Genomic DNA, 13,518 nt, shown 5'->3' on the forward strand with positions numbered 1-13,518 from the left:
CTCATATTACCAAACCCATTACAATCTAAATCCTCAATCAAGGAATCAAGCTTTGAACCACTATCTCAAGTGACTAGTTTGGTTGTAATGTACTTATAAATCCTAAATAAATAAACGGAAAAGATTGGTAGACACCTCTTCCACCCAATCTACACCTCTTCTCTCTCTTGATTTCTTCTCTCTCTCCTTGGTGTGTCTTCGAGTGCATGAATCTGAGGTGTAAATACGATGGATAGGATGTACAAATATCACAACCCTTAAATAAATAATATCAAATTATTAATCCAGATTTCAAAAGTAATGTATTTAAAAATTCATATACTTTTGAAATTTTGCTCAAAAAAAAAATAATTCAGGACATCCCGGTGGGTCCTTTTTATTTTATTTTATCAAATAGCTTAGTTGTTAGAAAATAAGTGGGGAGTATGGGGTTGGAACTCTGACCTTTACATATATTATGCAATATTTCTACTTTAATAGTATAATGTTTATATTAAAATCAATAATGCTAAGCCATTTGTACTTGAGAGAGAAAATTAAAAGATGATGTATATTACTAAATTTCCAGATGTTAAGTAGGCAAGGACCACAAGTAAAAAAATTATGTTCTTGTAGATATTTCCAAGATACCGAGGGATCGTATATGGAGAAGATCAAACAAATTTGGTTCAGGATTCAATCTCCCTATAGAAAAAACATATGTTGGAAGATGTCAATAACTTGATGATCTCAATTACTTCAAAAGATTAGTCTGTATAGTTGCGCGTGAAGGATGTCTTGATTTACCAAATAAAAAAAGACAGCAGTTGGTATGCTTCAGGATATGTTTGGACCGGTATTGTGCAATGAAATAAAGTGGAATGATATGGTATACTACTATCTTTTTATTCATTTCAATCATTACCAACATATATGTAATTGTCAAACACTATACCATATCAAAGAGTTTCAGACAGTCTTTTTTCATATATGAAACGAAACAAAGGGGGGAATACACAAAAATAAAGGGCTAATCTGTATATCACAATGACTTACACGTATTATACAAATAAAAACAATACAGCTCAAATAAAATTTTAGCAGAAATTATTCCACTTTTCAATGATTCCATTTTACCCCATTAAGTATAACACTCGTCAATCATATTGTCTATTAACACTGTCGGGATATGCCCATCCCTTCATTTTTTTTCACAATGTGTTCCTGTAAAGCATCAAAGAATCAAGTTTCTTTAAAGGAAATCCTTATCAGGCCTTGATGACAAGGTTGTTTAAAGTGCGAGCGTCGCCGTCAAAAAGGTTCTCTAGTGACCTGACTTTTCTGCTTCGAATTCTACCGGCTTCCTTTAACAAATCACTCAACCTTCTCTTTTCATCATCCACGTCGGGATTCGCTGTCCCGAGCTTTTCCTCCCTCATACTAACAACGTGCTCCAAAGTTAGAATTGCATCATCCAGCCTGAAATAGAAGATCAAACCCTGTAAGGAGAAAAGAACTTCGACACCAAACCATATCTTGGATAATCATAATCTAAAGGTCGATGTCATAATCTATAAAGAAGCAAAAGATTTCATAGTTCCACAAGGCCTCAAAAGGTGAATCAAACTCCCCACCCTTCTTTCTTGGGGTCTAGTATAAGTGGTTGGTGCACAATGTGTGTAAAGTGTTGCAAACTCCAAAATAATGAATTTAACTTTTACTAATAAAAAGAAGGCTAATAAATAGAGTATCTAATCTAATCAACTAAATCTTCACCATGAATGCCGAATCAGTTATCATTTCACATGAGTGGCATGACTCGATCAGGCATTCTATGAATCTATAACATATTATTATTATATTATTAGCCTGCTTCACACAATACCTTGGTAAATTAAAGGTGCTGAAATACTCTAATAATAAAAAAAAGATTTGCTAGGAGAAGCGGAAACACAGAAGGGAACACAAAAGATGCGTACCTTCCAATTGCGTCGTACGTGCCTGCAAGATTACTATATACTCCAAGCGTTTCAGGGTGATAAGGCCCCAACTCATGTTCCAAAACACTCTTTGCTTCCTCAAATAATTCTATAGCTTCCCTTAAGGCATAACGCTGCACACAGGCAAGCCCCAGTTGATTAAGAGCAATACCAAAGAAGGATGATTTCTTCTCTCCAATAGCACGAAGTTTTGTGATTGCTTTCTTCAAAGTGTTATAAGATTCAGTATAGTTTCCCAACATGTAATACATAACCCCCACCTGAGCTTCGATTCCTGCTATTGTTCCTTGCTGACCAGGGGCATCATTATATATCTCCAATGCTTTCTGCAGTAACTTGAGTGCCTGATCAACCTCATTCATTGACTCATAGATACTTGACAGATTCGTAAGACCGCTAGCAATCTCCTCTGGAGTAACTCCAGGCATTGGATTCTCATATATTTTAAGTGCTTTATCGCAATACGACTTTGATTCCTTTATCTTCCCTGTCCTGTTATACAAGTCAGCCAAACGTACAAAGACCGACCCTACTGCTGGATGATTCTCTCCTTTGCTGGTCTTGAAAACTGCTAATGCTTTTTCATATGCAAAGACAGCCTCGTCATATCGAGACAGGGATAAGTATGTGTCTCCAATGCTGCAGTCAACAGATGCCACTTCCGCTTCTTGGCCATTTGCAACCATTGCCATGCTGGCTAAAACAAGGTGTTCAAGAGCTGCTTCATGATTCCCTTTTGTTTCACATATAAGACCCATGAGCCTCCTATCAGCAGCTTCTTCAATAGATGGGGCCGAACTATTTTCTCTATGAATGTCAAGAGCCATTTGACAGAGCTCCTCTGCTTCATTAAATTGCAAAGCTTGAACATTAGCTTCAGCCAAATACCGACAAGTTTCACCAACTCTTGGGTCTGTTTCTCCCAAAATATGCCTCTGGACTTCAAAACCAGCAGTGTAGAACATTATTGAATTCTCAAGCTGGCCCAACATAGCATAGGTGTCTCCAAGTTGCATGTGACCGGCAAATTTAGCAAGAGCATGCTGTTGACTTTCCCCGATATCAGGAATCTCAATCGAACGCTCAAGAATGGGAATTGCCTCACTATATCGACCCAGGCTGCAATATATTGCTGCGGTAACATGTAAACACATAACCAATTCCAAACTCGGCTTCCCATTACCAAACTTCTCAAACAGTTTCATTGCTTGAAGAGCCAACTCAAGAGCTTTGTGCGGATTATCTCCAGTTGACATAAGATCTCTTGCTTGCTTTAGTAATATCGGTGCTCGCTCTGGTTTATCTAATGCTGATTCAGCCGAATTCTCAACGCGACTCATTGACACTGACTTTCCCAAAGGAGAATTCTTTGAATTCTTCACGCCATTAACTCCTCTAGTTTGTTTTCTCAAAGGCTGATCATTCTTTCTCTCCAGAGGAGCTTTAGCAGGAGGACTTTTTCCTTTGGGTTTTGATCTTGGTGAAGTGTCAGAGCCCAACCTTGAATTCAGTGGTTTGACAATTTTTTCTGAGGAAACCGAACTTTTACTACTAGATCGTGTCTTAACCACCGGACTTTTACTACCAGATTGAATCTCAATCACCGGACTTTTACTACCAGATTGAATCTCAGCCACCATATCCAACTTCTTATCATCAGATAAATTACCCATTCCAGAAGATGTTTCCCCACTAGAACTCTCTCCTGGCCTTCTTCCCCCCTCCACCTCCACCTCCTCTTCCATTATCTCCAGCTCCCTCATCCGTCCCCCAACCAAATGGTGCAATTCCGAATCAATTCTAGACTCATCACCGTCAGATCCAAAACTTTGTCTCGAGGGCGACTGATCAGAACTCTGCATATCACACACATTTTCATAAAGCTGCTCGATCGAAGGCTCAACAACCCCATCATCCTGGAAATTAGGACCAACGCTTTGACGTCTCTGTGGACTCATTGAACTCCTTGGAGACTTGATTGGAGTTAAACTTTCCTTAGTGGGAGAATTGTTCACATTCATCTCATTAACTTCCCCATCGCCATGAACCCCGTTTGTAACAATTCCCGGCATCTTTAATTCTCTCAGAGGATCCAGAATACCTGTGACAACAAATATCAAACACATGATCTACAAAATAAACAAAACCCACCACAGATCCAACAAAGAGAAGGCGAAAAAAAATTTGTATTTTTGGATAAACTATAATTCATTTTATGCTTTATATAACATAACAATTAGCAAGACATAGATGAATGAAATGAAACAGACAACATTTGATCAAATGGTAACAAAAAACAGTAATTTTATGTGTTTTGCTATTGAAATAACGAAGATACAATAATGTTAACAAAACTAATTTCATTTCATAGATTATAGATTATACAAATCAAATCATAAACCATAATTTGCAATAGTCAAAGTTTTTCTTCACCTTTGGCTTCTTCTACTTTTATTTTGTTCTCATCATCACAAAGAATGTTCATTGGATCTCCCAAACCGTTGGACACAGACAATTAAAGTAGAAAAGAACAAAAACAGAACCAGTAATAATGTAACCAAAACAAAAAAGGTTTTTTTTCAGCTTGAAAAAAAAAAGTCAAAACCCAAAAAAACAAAAACAAAAAACATGAATATACACAACAAAAGGGAGGGGTATTATTGTTTTTCTATGTTTCGTCTTTTTCTCTTGTTTAGATTCGGGGGTATGAAAATGAATCGATTATATTTAATTAGATTAAAACAATAACAAAAAGAATAAGGAGAAGAAGATAAAGAGACAGAAACAAACCTTAAAAATGGAAAGAAACAGAGGGATTGTCGGTCGGTTGCAGAGAGACAGAGAAATGAATGAATGAAGAAAAACTCAAGAGAATGAATGAAACAGAAGATACATCAATGGCTGTGACAGGGGCAAAATGGGGAATCCAGGGTCAGTTGAAGAATAAAAATAATAATAATTAAATGAATGAAGAAAATAAAAAGGATTGAATTGAATTTAAGGAATTAAAAGGAATTTTGCAGAAATGTGATGTCAGAAAAAGGAGGGAAGAAGGAGAAGAAGAAAATGAACGCGTTATTATCCTCTCTGTTTTTCTCTCTTTGTCAACTTTCTCTAATCGTGCCACGTGGCATTCCTTTGCTCTGTTTTTATCCCTTGTGTTGAGACCAATATACCCTTTGAAAATTTATCTTTTTTTATTTAAGAAAAATAATTATATAACTAAGATTCTTTTTCCTTAGAAGAATAATTAAATGTTGAATGAGTTAAAATAACGGTATGTGTTTAGCTAATGTGATTCTTTCTGATGTTCTTCTTCCATCATTTGTATTACCTGCCCAAGTTATCTTCGTGAAGTGATTGCAGGGGTTGGAAAATAGATCAGTCAAAAATAGATTGCCGGTCACATTCAGGAAATTACTTGTCTTCTTTATAACCTCATATATAAGTTCCTTCAATTTTATTATGAGTGGACCGATCTACTAGATAGAAGATTGATATTTTGATATGCGGATGTTATAGTGTATGGATTGGTAGAAGAAAAACATGCATGTGTAGACTTGATTGGGGTTTCATCACTTGTTGGACTAGGGGTTGGGAACTTTTACAGTAGGACATGCAGCCCTAAAAGTTGCGTCAAATAAAGTGGTCAAACATGAGAAAGCGTGTTCTGACAATCAAGATGCTTTTATATCATTTGCTTTTGACACTTTCGGTTTCCTAGCACCAGAGGTTGTTAACCTTCTGCATAGAGTTCAAAGGGTCATGCATAGCAATGTCATGTCTCCTAGGTCCATGAATGTTATGTTTACGAAGATTGGTTTTGTCATCCAAAAAAGTTTAACGACGCAGTTTGTTGCATGCTTACCTTCTATTCTTACGTAATTTCTCTAAAAAAATTATGAGTTCAGGTTCGTTCAAACCTCTGAGCCAACTTAACTTGCATTTTATCTTAATTCTTTTAAATGTTAGTCTAATTTGAATCAACTTGATCAAACTCAAAGTGATTTGATGTGGATAACAAGTTTATAATTTCATATTTGTGAACAAGTGAGTCTAATCCGTTGAAACTACCGTTGAATTTATTATTTTTTATAATATAGTTTAAATTTTTTATGTGTTAACTTTAAAGTATTTTAAATGAGTTCAATTGTCATCAACTAAGGTAATCTTTTTTTGGTTACATAACATAAGTCACCACAATAAATAAACCACAATAAATAAAAAATGAAGATATAAATTTTTGTTACTATAAAAAAAAAAAGACAAATGCTACCATGTGTCCTCATGGACACGAACATGTGCCCTCAGAAACACATATTAATACATAAAAAATAAATTATATATTAAAAATTGTGAAAATTTATATTTTTATAGATTAAAATATAATTTTTTAATAAATTTTTATTATTTTCCTTCAAAAAAAATTATTATTATTTATGAGATCTTTAACATGTGTCATTTACCATCCGTCTAGAAATAAAAAATTTAAGAGATTGGATGCTGAAATATTTGTGCTAATAATAAGGACACAATGCTTATAGCGGTGAAGCGATCCATGAACTACTAACATTACTAGGGCAGTGTAGTGTGCTGGAATTCGTGGGAGAGAATGGCAACGCATTCACTCAGCACTCCCATTGCATGTGAAACTAATAACTAGCCGTCCCCGCCTACACAATTGTGGAACAATAATGTATTTTATATTTTTAATATAAATCAAAATTAATGTATTTGTGGAGAATTTTTTAGATTCCATAAGGTTTGAGAGACTAGCATTTGCTTATGCTTCGAGTTATCTGATTTAGGAGCGACAATAAGTAGGGTCTAATAGGGTATCATATTTTCGTTCTCATTTCCAAAGATTAATGTACATGTGCCCATGCTAGGGTATTGGTACTTATACCCTTGACTGATACCCATATTTCTACTATGAAAAGGTTTCCAAAGATTTTAATGATGAATTATGAAAATTGTAAACTAGTATTTTTAACTTATCCTAATTTATAAACAAAGAAAACATTTTAAATGAATAAATATTACTTCCACCCATTATATTTTATTTTATTTTTGTCAAATAGTCTGGTCGCTAGAGATCACACATTTTAAATGTGGAGAAGTGGGGTGTTCGGGGTTCGAACTCTAGCCATGCATATAATATGCAATATATCTACCAACTGAGCTAAGCTCACAGGAATACTTCCACCCATTGTATTTATAAGTAACTTTTTCTTATAACTAACTTTTTATTTTTCATATTTATTCAATAACTAATGTATCTGAATTATATACTTTCTGAATAAATCAGTTATTGGATAGATCTGAAAAAAGTAAAAGTTACTTATAAACGTAACCGAAAAAATATAACATAAATTCAAATAAGAAATCTATAAAATTGCAAGTCTAGTATCCTGTAGAACTTATATAAAAATTATACATCATATTTACTATTTTATCTCATCATCATAATTGTAGACTTAAAAAGAAGCGTAAATTACACTCACCTCCCTTAAGGTTTATTCAAATGTCACTCACACCCCCTCTACTTTTAAAATAAACATTAACCTCCCTTAAATTTTTCTAAAATGGACAAATACCTCCCTTCATCCCCTAACACCGTTTGTGCACTGTTAAGCCCTAATTTTCTTAGGAAAACTAACAAATTTCTTTGGTTATCTTGCTGATCACACTTTCATTTCATTTGCCACCTTGTAGGTCTAATCTCAAATCGTTTTCTTGTTAAATAAAAATCCTTAATTTATTTGCCTAAAACAATCCCTAAATTTTCAAAACCAATTTTGCTGATTTGGACCTTTTATTCATTTTGCATCGGCCATGAAATCAATTTCACATGGTAGGCGGAATTCGACTAGGACCCATGCCAACCTTTTTTTTTTTTAATTCCTTTCATATCAGCCATAAAATTTGGTCAGAGTTTCAAGAAGACTGTATAAATTTCGATTCTCCTTTACTTTAGAAGATTTGTTCGTGAACAAACCCAATTCAAAAAAAAAACGAGGGAGACGAACAGTAACTTCAATTTCCTTTTCTTTTGCTAAAAAAAAATTATTTTTCTAACGTGTGTTTAACAGTGTCAAAATGCAGGGAGGTAAGTGTTTTTTCAAAACTAGAAGGGTGTGAGTGACATTTGAATAAACTTTAGGGGAGGTGAATGTAATTTACCCTAAAAAGAATGCAATTGTGCAAACATTTACTACTACTATTTTATCTCATTATTCATAAATTAACATTAATTGCAAAATTAATTGTTAACTTAGTTATGAAATATTTATATCAAGCCCCAAAATTTCATTTTTACATAACCTTGATTTTTGTTACTTAGATCTGTAACCTAAATATCATTTGTTATCCTAAAGTTGATATTTTTGTTGACATGTTTTTTTTTTAGGAAATTTTTGTTGACATGTTGGTATTGTGTTTGCTTAATGTTATAAATAAATATTTTTATTAACAATGTGTCGTAGTTTAATAATGTTGTTGTTTTGGACCGAGTAAATGTCTAAGGCCTGTTAACATAGACCCAATCAAAACAAGCCCAATTTTATACTTGAGTCAATCACTCACTACACGTCCCCTCTTTACAGGGGGCGGGTGCTCGTAGCATTTCGTGAGACCAATTCAAACAGAGTTGTAATGTTTCCCTCTACGCGCCTAAAATCTCGCTCGACGGTTACAATTCCTGCAAAACCGTAACCGTCGAGCCAACGATGTGCGACTAACAATGGTTAATGCACGTCACCTCTATATAAGGGGACTTTACACATTCCCCAAAGTCATTCAAGCCTTTAGCCTCTCGTTCTTCTGCTCTTACTGACTTGATCGTCAGAGTATATACAAGTATACACTCCCGCCGTTCACTGGGCACCATCATTCTGATCAAGTACGATTGGTTGAATTTTTTTAAGTTGATATACATATATTTGATCATATTAATATAAACTAAAATATATGTTCTAAAAAAATTCCTGCTTCAATCTGACCTAGCTGGCAAGCGATGCCAAATATATATTATTCGGGGATGGGGCATGATGGATAGTTAGGTGTGTACATCCGCACCCACGTCTGTTCATTCTTGTGGATAATTACTCATGTTGGTGCTTGTATCCATAATGTGGGTTTCTACTCTATCTATTGTGGATTTTTTTTTATCGGTATTGATATGATTCAATCTCTAATCTAATCTCATCTCATCTCATCTCATCTACTGTATTTCGAAACTGATGTAATAACTAATACAATGACAACTATAATTTATAGAGAAAATAAAATAGTACAAAAATCAAAACAATAGAGAAAAAAAGTAAAACATACGAGTATAAAAAAGAAAATTGTAAAAAAAAAAGAGAAATGATATTTTGACAACCACTTTTTAACAACTTTTGAACAACTTTCTCTCTCATACTCACATGATGTTGTTATCCTCTCTCTTCCTTTTTCTCTCTCCATTGTTTTTGACCAATAAAAAGTGAGAAAAACAAGGTTTTCAACAAAGTTGTCATCAAATGGATGTCAAAATATCATTATTCAAAAAAAAATTGTCAAGTTGTTCAAATATCATTTCTTTTAAGAAAAACTCGATTTCGGATCAACAAGCCCCTTACACAAAAATAATTCCATTAAACAAAATTAATACTACGATTCAAAACATATTTACAAATTACACAACCCTCTTATCTGTTACTCCTCAATCTCTGCCTCCATTTTCGGTGCCGCCCGCCGCTTCTCTCTCCCTCTTCCGGCGATTACCTCTGTGTTCCCTCTCTCAGATCGTTGTTAGGTTAAGGTTAGCGACCTTTCTCCAATACCACTTTTTTTGTCGCTGCTCATTCTCCAAATTCAATGCAACATGCATTCGTCACTGTACATTTGCTCCCTTTTCTCCTTTAATTCATTTTCTTTTCGTTACATGCTTTGTATTAGCAAATGTACCCGTTCTTGAATTTGGAAACTGAGTACCTCTTTATTTATTTGTTTGTATGTATTTACTCATGGAGAGTGATGTGATCACAAGTTGGAAATTTATTAGGTTATTGTTGCTATTGTTTTGTATGGGCAATAATACCCTTCATTAATTTGCAGAATTCCTATTCAGTTTCATCTCCTTCTTCCCTTTCTCTTTCATCTGAGAACGCGATCTCTATTCTTCTCCCGACCAAAGCAAGCGACCGAACCTTACATCCACCACCACACCACCGCCGGCGAGCCGCGACCACTCTCTCCTTCTCCATCCGTCACCGCCGCATCCTACTCCATCTTCTGTTTCGATTCTTCAGTTTAGAGAGCTATCAACATCTCTCTCACAACAAACCCTATTTGTTGTAACTTGTAAGGTAATGTGAAATTGAATGTAATTGCCTTCAATTATGATTCTGATTTGATGATTACATTCTTTAGTTGATTGCCATGAGTTTTCCTTCCATCTGTTGTTTTTAGGGTAATTTGTAGCGGGATTGTGTTGTTTTTAGGGTTATTAAAAACTACTCATTCTTTTCTATCAAATTGATGCCATAAGCTTGTAATATCCAGCGCTGCAAAGAATGTGACAGTAGAACCTGTGATAATATTTTGTTAATTTCGTTTGCAACAGAAAAGTTACGATGAAGTATCAAAGAATCGATTCTATTTTCTCCGAACCTTAACAAGTTCATGAGAATCCAAGAATTGAAGAAAATGATCCCCGTCCTTCAAAGGTTAATAGAGTTCTATGATTTATATATTTTAGTGTATTTTGATGGTGGGATGCCGGCCACCCCAAACTTTTTTGTCTGGCTCCGCCACTGTTTATTTGCATAAGCTATTTGTCATAAGCTCAAAACTAAGCTAATCCAAATGGGCCTGTTTGGATTGACTTATTTGAGCTTATATCTCTACTGGTATAAGCACCTGTGACACTGGGAGAACTTATGAAAATAGTTTATGACATGTTTATAAGCTCTCCAAGATAGTGTATAGCATATGCGAAAAAAATTTAACTTAAGTATATCTTTTGTTATATAAATAGCCTATACATAAGCGCTTATGCTATAAGCAGCATAAGCTGCAAATGAAGTTGTTTATCCAACTTTGTTTTGATCTTTACATGTTATATTATTAAATTCTTAAATCTTTTAGTCTTGTTTTGCGCTGCTACGAAAGCATTCTGTGTAATTTCTACTGCTGCTTATTGTGTTGGCTTTACTTTTTCACCTCCTTTTTATGTAATTTTACTTTTCACAGTTCGGAGATGCATTTGATCTAAATTTAGACGATTGGAAGACAATGGAGTGTGCAATGAAAATATCATGTCGCCTACCTCCTACCTTTAATTGCATATACCCAAAGATTTGATGCTTTAAAGGACAATTGGGTTTAAACATATTGTGTATCTGATTCTGCCGTTGCATCTGGAATTAAATAAGTTATTGTAATGGATGTCAAAATGGCTGCTAGTAATTCTTCTCCGCCTCGAGCCAAATGGAGAAAAGTAGCCTATGGTGGTATGCAACCTGGATATGATGACAATCATACCGATGAAACCTTTCTTGAAGGAATGGTCATGAATGCTAGTGTTGTAAAAAGGAACATGCTAAAGGTGATGCTGGACGCAGTTTCCATTTCTGAATATCTATGCATTGTTGCTCTTGTTGTCTTGGTCTGGACTTATACACTTTCATCGTCTCTTGATGAAAATTCTCTCTTGTTAATTGATGTAAGTCTTCTCGTTTCAGGCTTTCTGATTCTCCTTTTTACTCAAGAAATGCTTTCACTTAGTCTTCTCCTTCATTATGCCCTCAATATCTCATTTTTCATAACTGGTTTATATGTTTTGGCTCCTATCTACCAAACTCTTACGAGGTCCATTAGTTCTGATTCCATTTGGGCAGTAACTGTATCTCTTCTCATAATTCACCTTTTCCTGCATGATTATTCAGAATCCACTGTCAAAGCCCCAGGGGCTTTGAAGAACCCTGCATTAACCAGTTGTATATCTGTAAATGCTTCTGTAGTCGCCTCGGTTTTTATTGCTTCTCGTCTTCCATCAAGACTACATGTGTTTGCCATCATGTTATTCTCGTTGCAGGTTTTCCTTTTTGCTCCACTGGTTACATACTGTATTAAAAAATATTCCTTCTGCTTACACATATGCTTTTCTATTAGTTTGATGGTCTTGACCTTAAGTTTTGTGTACACACTGCATCGCTTGCTATTTGTGCTGCTACTTAGTTTGTTGGTCTTTGTCAACTTGGTTTGCCCTTATTGGCTTATAAGGATTCAGGAATATAAGTTTGAGATCAATGGACCCTGGGACGAGGCTAAGCTTTGTTTTGATATTACAGACTGAAATCAGAACATGGTTATTTGTTGAGAAATTGGAGTGCCCTATGGTTTTGGTGGAAGTATAATTTACTCACTACCTGGTCTAGTTTTAGGATTAAGTTGATGGGAAGGTTCTTGCTGTTCAAAGTTAGAGGAGGGTAAGAAAATGATTTTTGTACTCATGCTTTAGAATTTTATGTAATGAAGGTTTCACAATTTTAGGTACCATGGGTGTATATTTACCTAATTGATTTGAAGAAAGAAAAAAAAACCTCATGTTTTCAATCTTAATTATGTTGTTAACTTAGTTTTTAACCTGTAAAAACAGTATAACATTTTGTTATTGAAAATAAAAAACAGGAAATATTTTTTAAAAATCAAATAGGTGCCTCGAGTTTACAGTTTGTGTAGCCAAATATTTAAAATTTTGAGTTCTATTTAATGTTGTCACATTCAAATCAACTAGTTTTGATTTTATTGAAGCCTTCAACAGTTAAACTATGTGGACAATGAGAGAATAAAAATTATTGTCAAATTTTTCAAGCCTGAAATGTTGGCATATATGTGGATTATTGTGATGAACTCAGTACAGGTGAGGCAAAGAAGGGCAATTCTTCAGAAGAAAGCTTTCCCTCTGAAAAAACTAAGATTGATAAAAATATTTTTTGAAATGATTTTTTTTTTGTCCAAAAAAATCATTCAAAAAAATATGTTTAAATTTTATGTAGGCAAATATAACCAGTACGTAGGGATGGCAATGGGTACCCATTGGGGAGGGTACCATAGTGCCCATCCCCATACCCGCGCTTTAAGAAAATCCCCATACCCGAGCCCATACCCTCTTGGGCAATAAGTTTGTGCCCGTCCCCATACCCTATGGGTATCTAAGTGCCCGTACCCGCACCCATTACCCGCACTTTCACAAGAAAAAGACAATAAATAACAAAAAATATCACAACATAATTAAAATATGATATGAAATATGCTAAATCAACATATAAAATATTACGCATCATATTATTTAGCCAAATAAAAAGCATCTAAAATATAAAAAACAAGTGCATGTTACAATAAATATCAAAGACTTAGGATTAATTAACTAAATTTAATATAAATAAAATTATTGGTATAGTCTATATAATGTGCGGGCATGGGGCGGGGTGGGCACTAGAGTGCCCGTACCCGCACCCATACCCGTTCAAATTTGCGGGCAATTACCCGT

General features: G+C 34.7%; 2 protein-coding genes across 6 annotated transcripts; one reads left to right on the top strand and one right to left on the bottom strand.

Annotated features, from left to right (window-relative positions):
- Window positions 1-936: 936 nt before the first annotated feature.
- On the bottom strand, window positions 937-5,056 carry LOC146940373 (protein KINESIN LIGHT CHAIN-RELATED 3-like). 2 transcript variants are annotated; one of them, XM_085754090.1, is made up of 3 exons: window positions 4,770-5,056; window positions 1,959-4,080; window positions 937-1,458 (listed from the first exon to the last, which is right to left on the bottom strand). In XM_085754090.1, exons 2-3 carry the CDS (start codon window positions 4,049-4,051, stop codon window positions 1,248-1,250), a joined length of 2,304 nt encoding a protein of 767 aa, XP_085610216.1. In that variant the 5' UTR covers window positions 4,052-4,080; window positions 4,770-5,056; the 3' UTR covers window positions 937-1,247. The 2 variants fall into 2 exon arrangements, with proteins under 2 accessions (XP_085610216.1, XP_085610215.1); XM_085754089.1 differs by having other exon boundaries at window positions 1,959-4,846.
- A 4,514-nt stretch (window positions 5,057-9,570) lies between these two features.
- Window positions 9,571-12,587, top strand: SETH1 (phosphatidylinositolglycan synthase family protein). Of its 4 annotated transcripts, none has more exons than XM_085754076.1 (4): window positions 9,578-9,783; window positions 10,080-10,330; window positions 10,588-10,690; window positions 11,217-12,587. In XM_085754076.1, the coding sequence occupies exon 4, from the start codon at window positions 11,407-11,409 to the stop codon at window positions 12,319-12,321; it is 915 nt and encodes a 304-aa protein (XP_085610202.1). In that variant the 5' UTR covers window positions 9,578-9,783; window positions 10,080-10,330; window positions 10,588-10,690; window positions 11,217-11,406; the 3' UTR covers window positions 12,322-12,587. The 4 variants fall into 4 exon arrangements, with proteins under 4 accessions (XP_085610201.1, XP_085610204.1, XP_085610202.1 ...); XM_085754077.1 differs by having other exon boundaries at window positions 10,080-10,325; XM_085754075.1 differs by lacking the exon at window positions 10,588-10,690 and having other exon boundaries at window positions 9,571-9,783.
- Window positions 12,588-13,518: the final 931 nt, after the last annotated feature.

This window comes from Medicago sativa, chromosome 3 (assembly GCF_051527215.1).
Source record: "Medicago sativa cultivar Bolivia chromosome 3, Bolivia_mono, whole genome shotgun sequence".
NCBI lineage: Eukaryota > Viridiplantae > Streptophyta > Magnoliopsida > Fabales > Fabaceae > Medicago > Medicago sativa.

Excerpts from the sequence above, each read along its gene's own strand:
- LOC146940373 (XM_085754089.1), bottom strand. The coding sequence starts at position 4,105 with ATGTGTTTGATATTTGTTGTCACAGGTATTCTGGATCCTCTGAGAGAA. Across the intron at positions 1,459-1,958 it reads ACGTACGACGCAATTGGAAG|GCTGGATGATGCAATTCTAA; the intron begins GTACGCATCTTT and ends CTTCTATTTCAG.
- SETH1 (XM_085754075.1), top strand. The coding sequence starts at position 11,407 with ATGGATGTCAAAATGGCTGCTAGTAATTCTTCTCCGCCTCGAGCCAAA.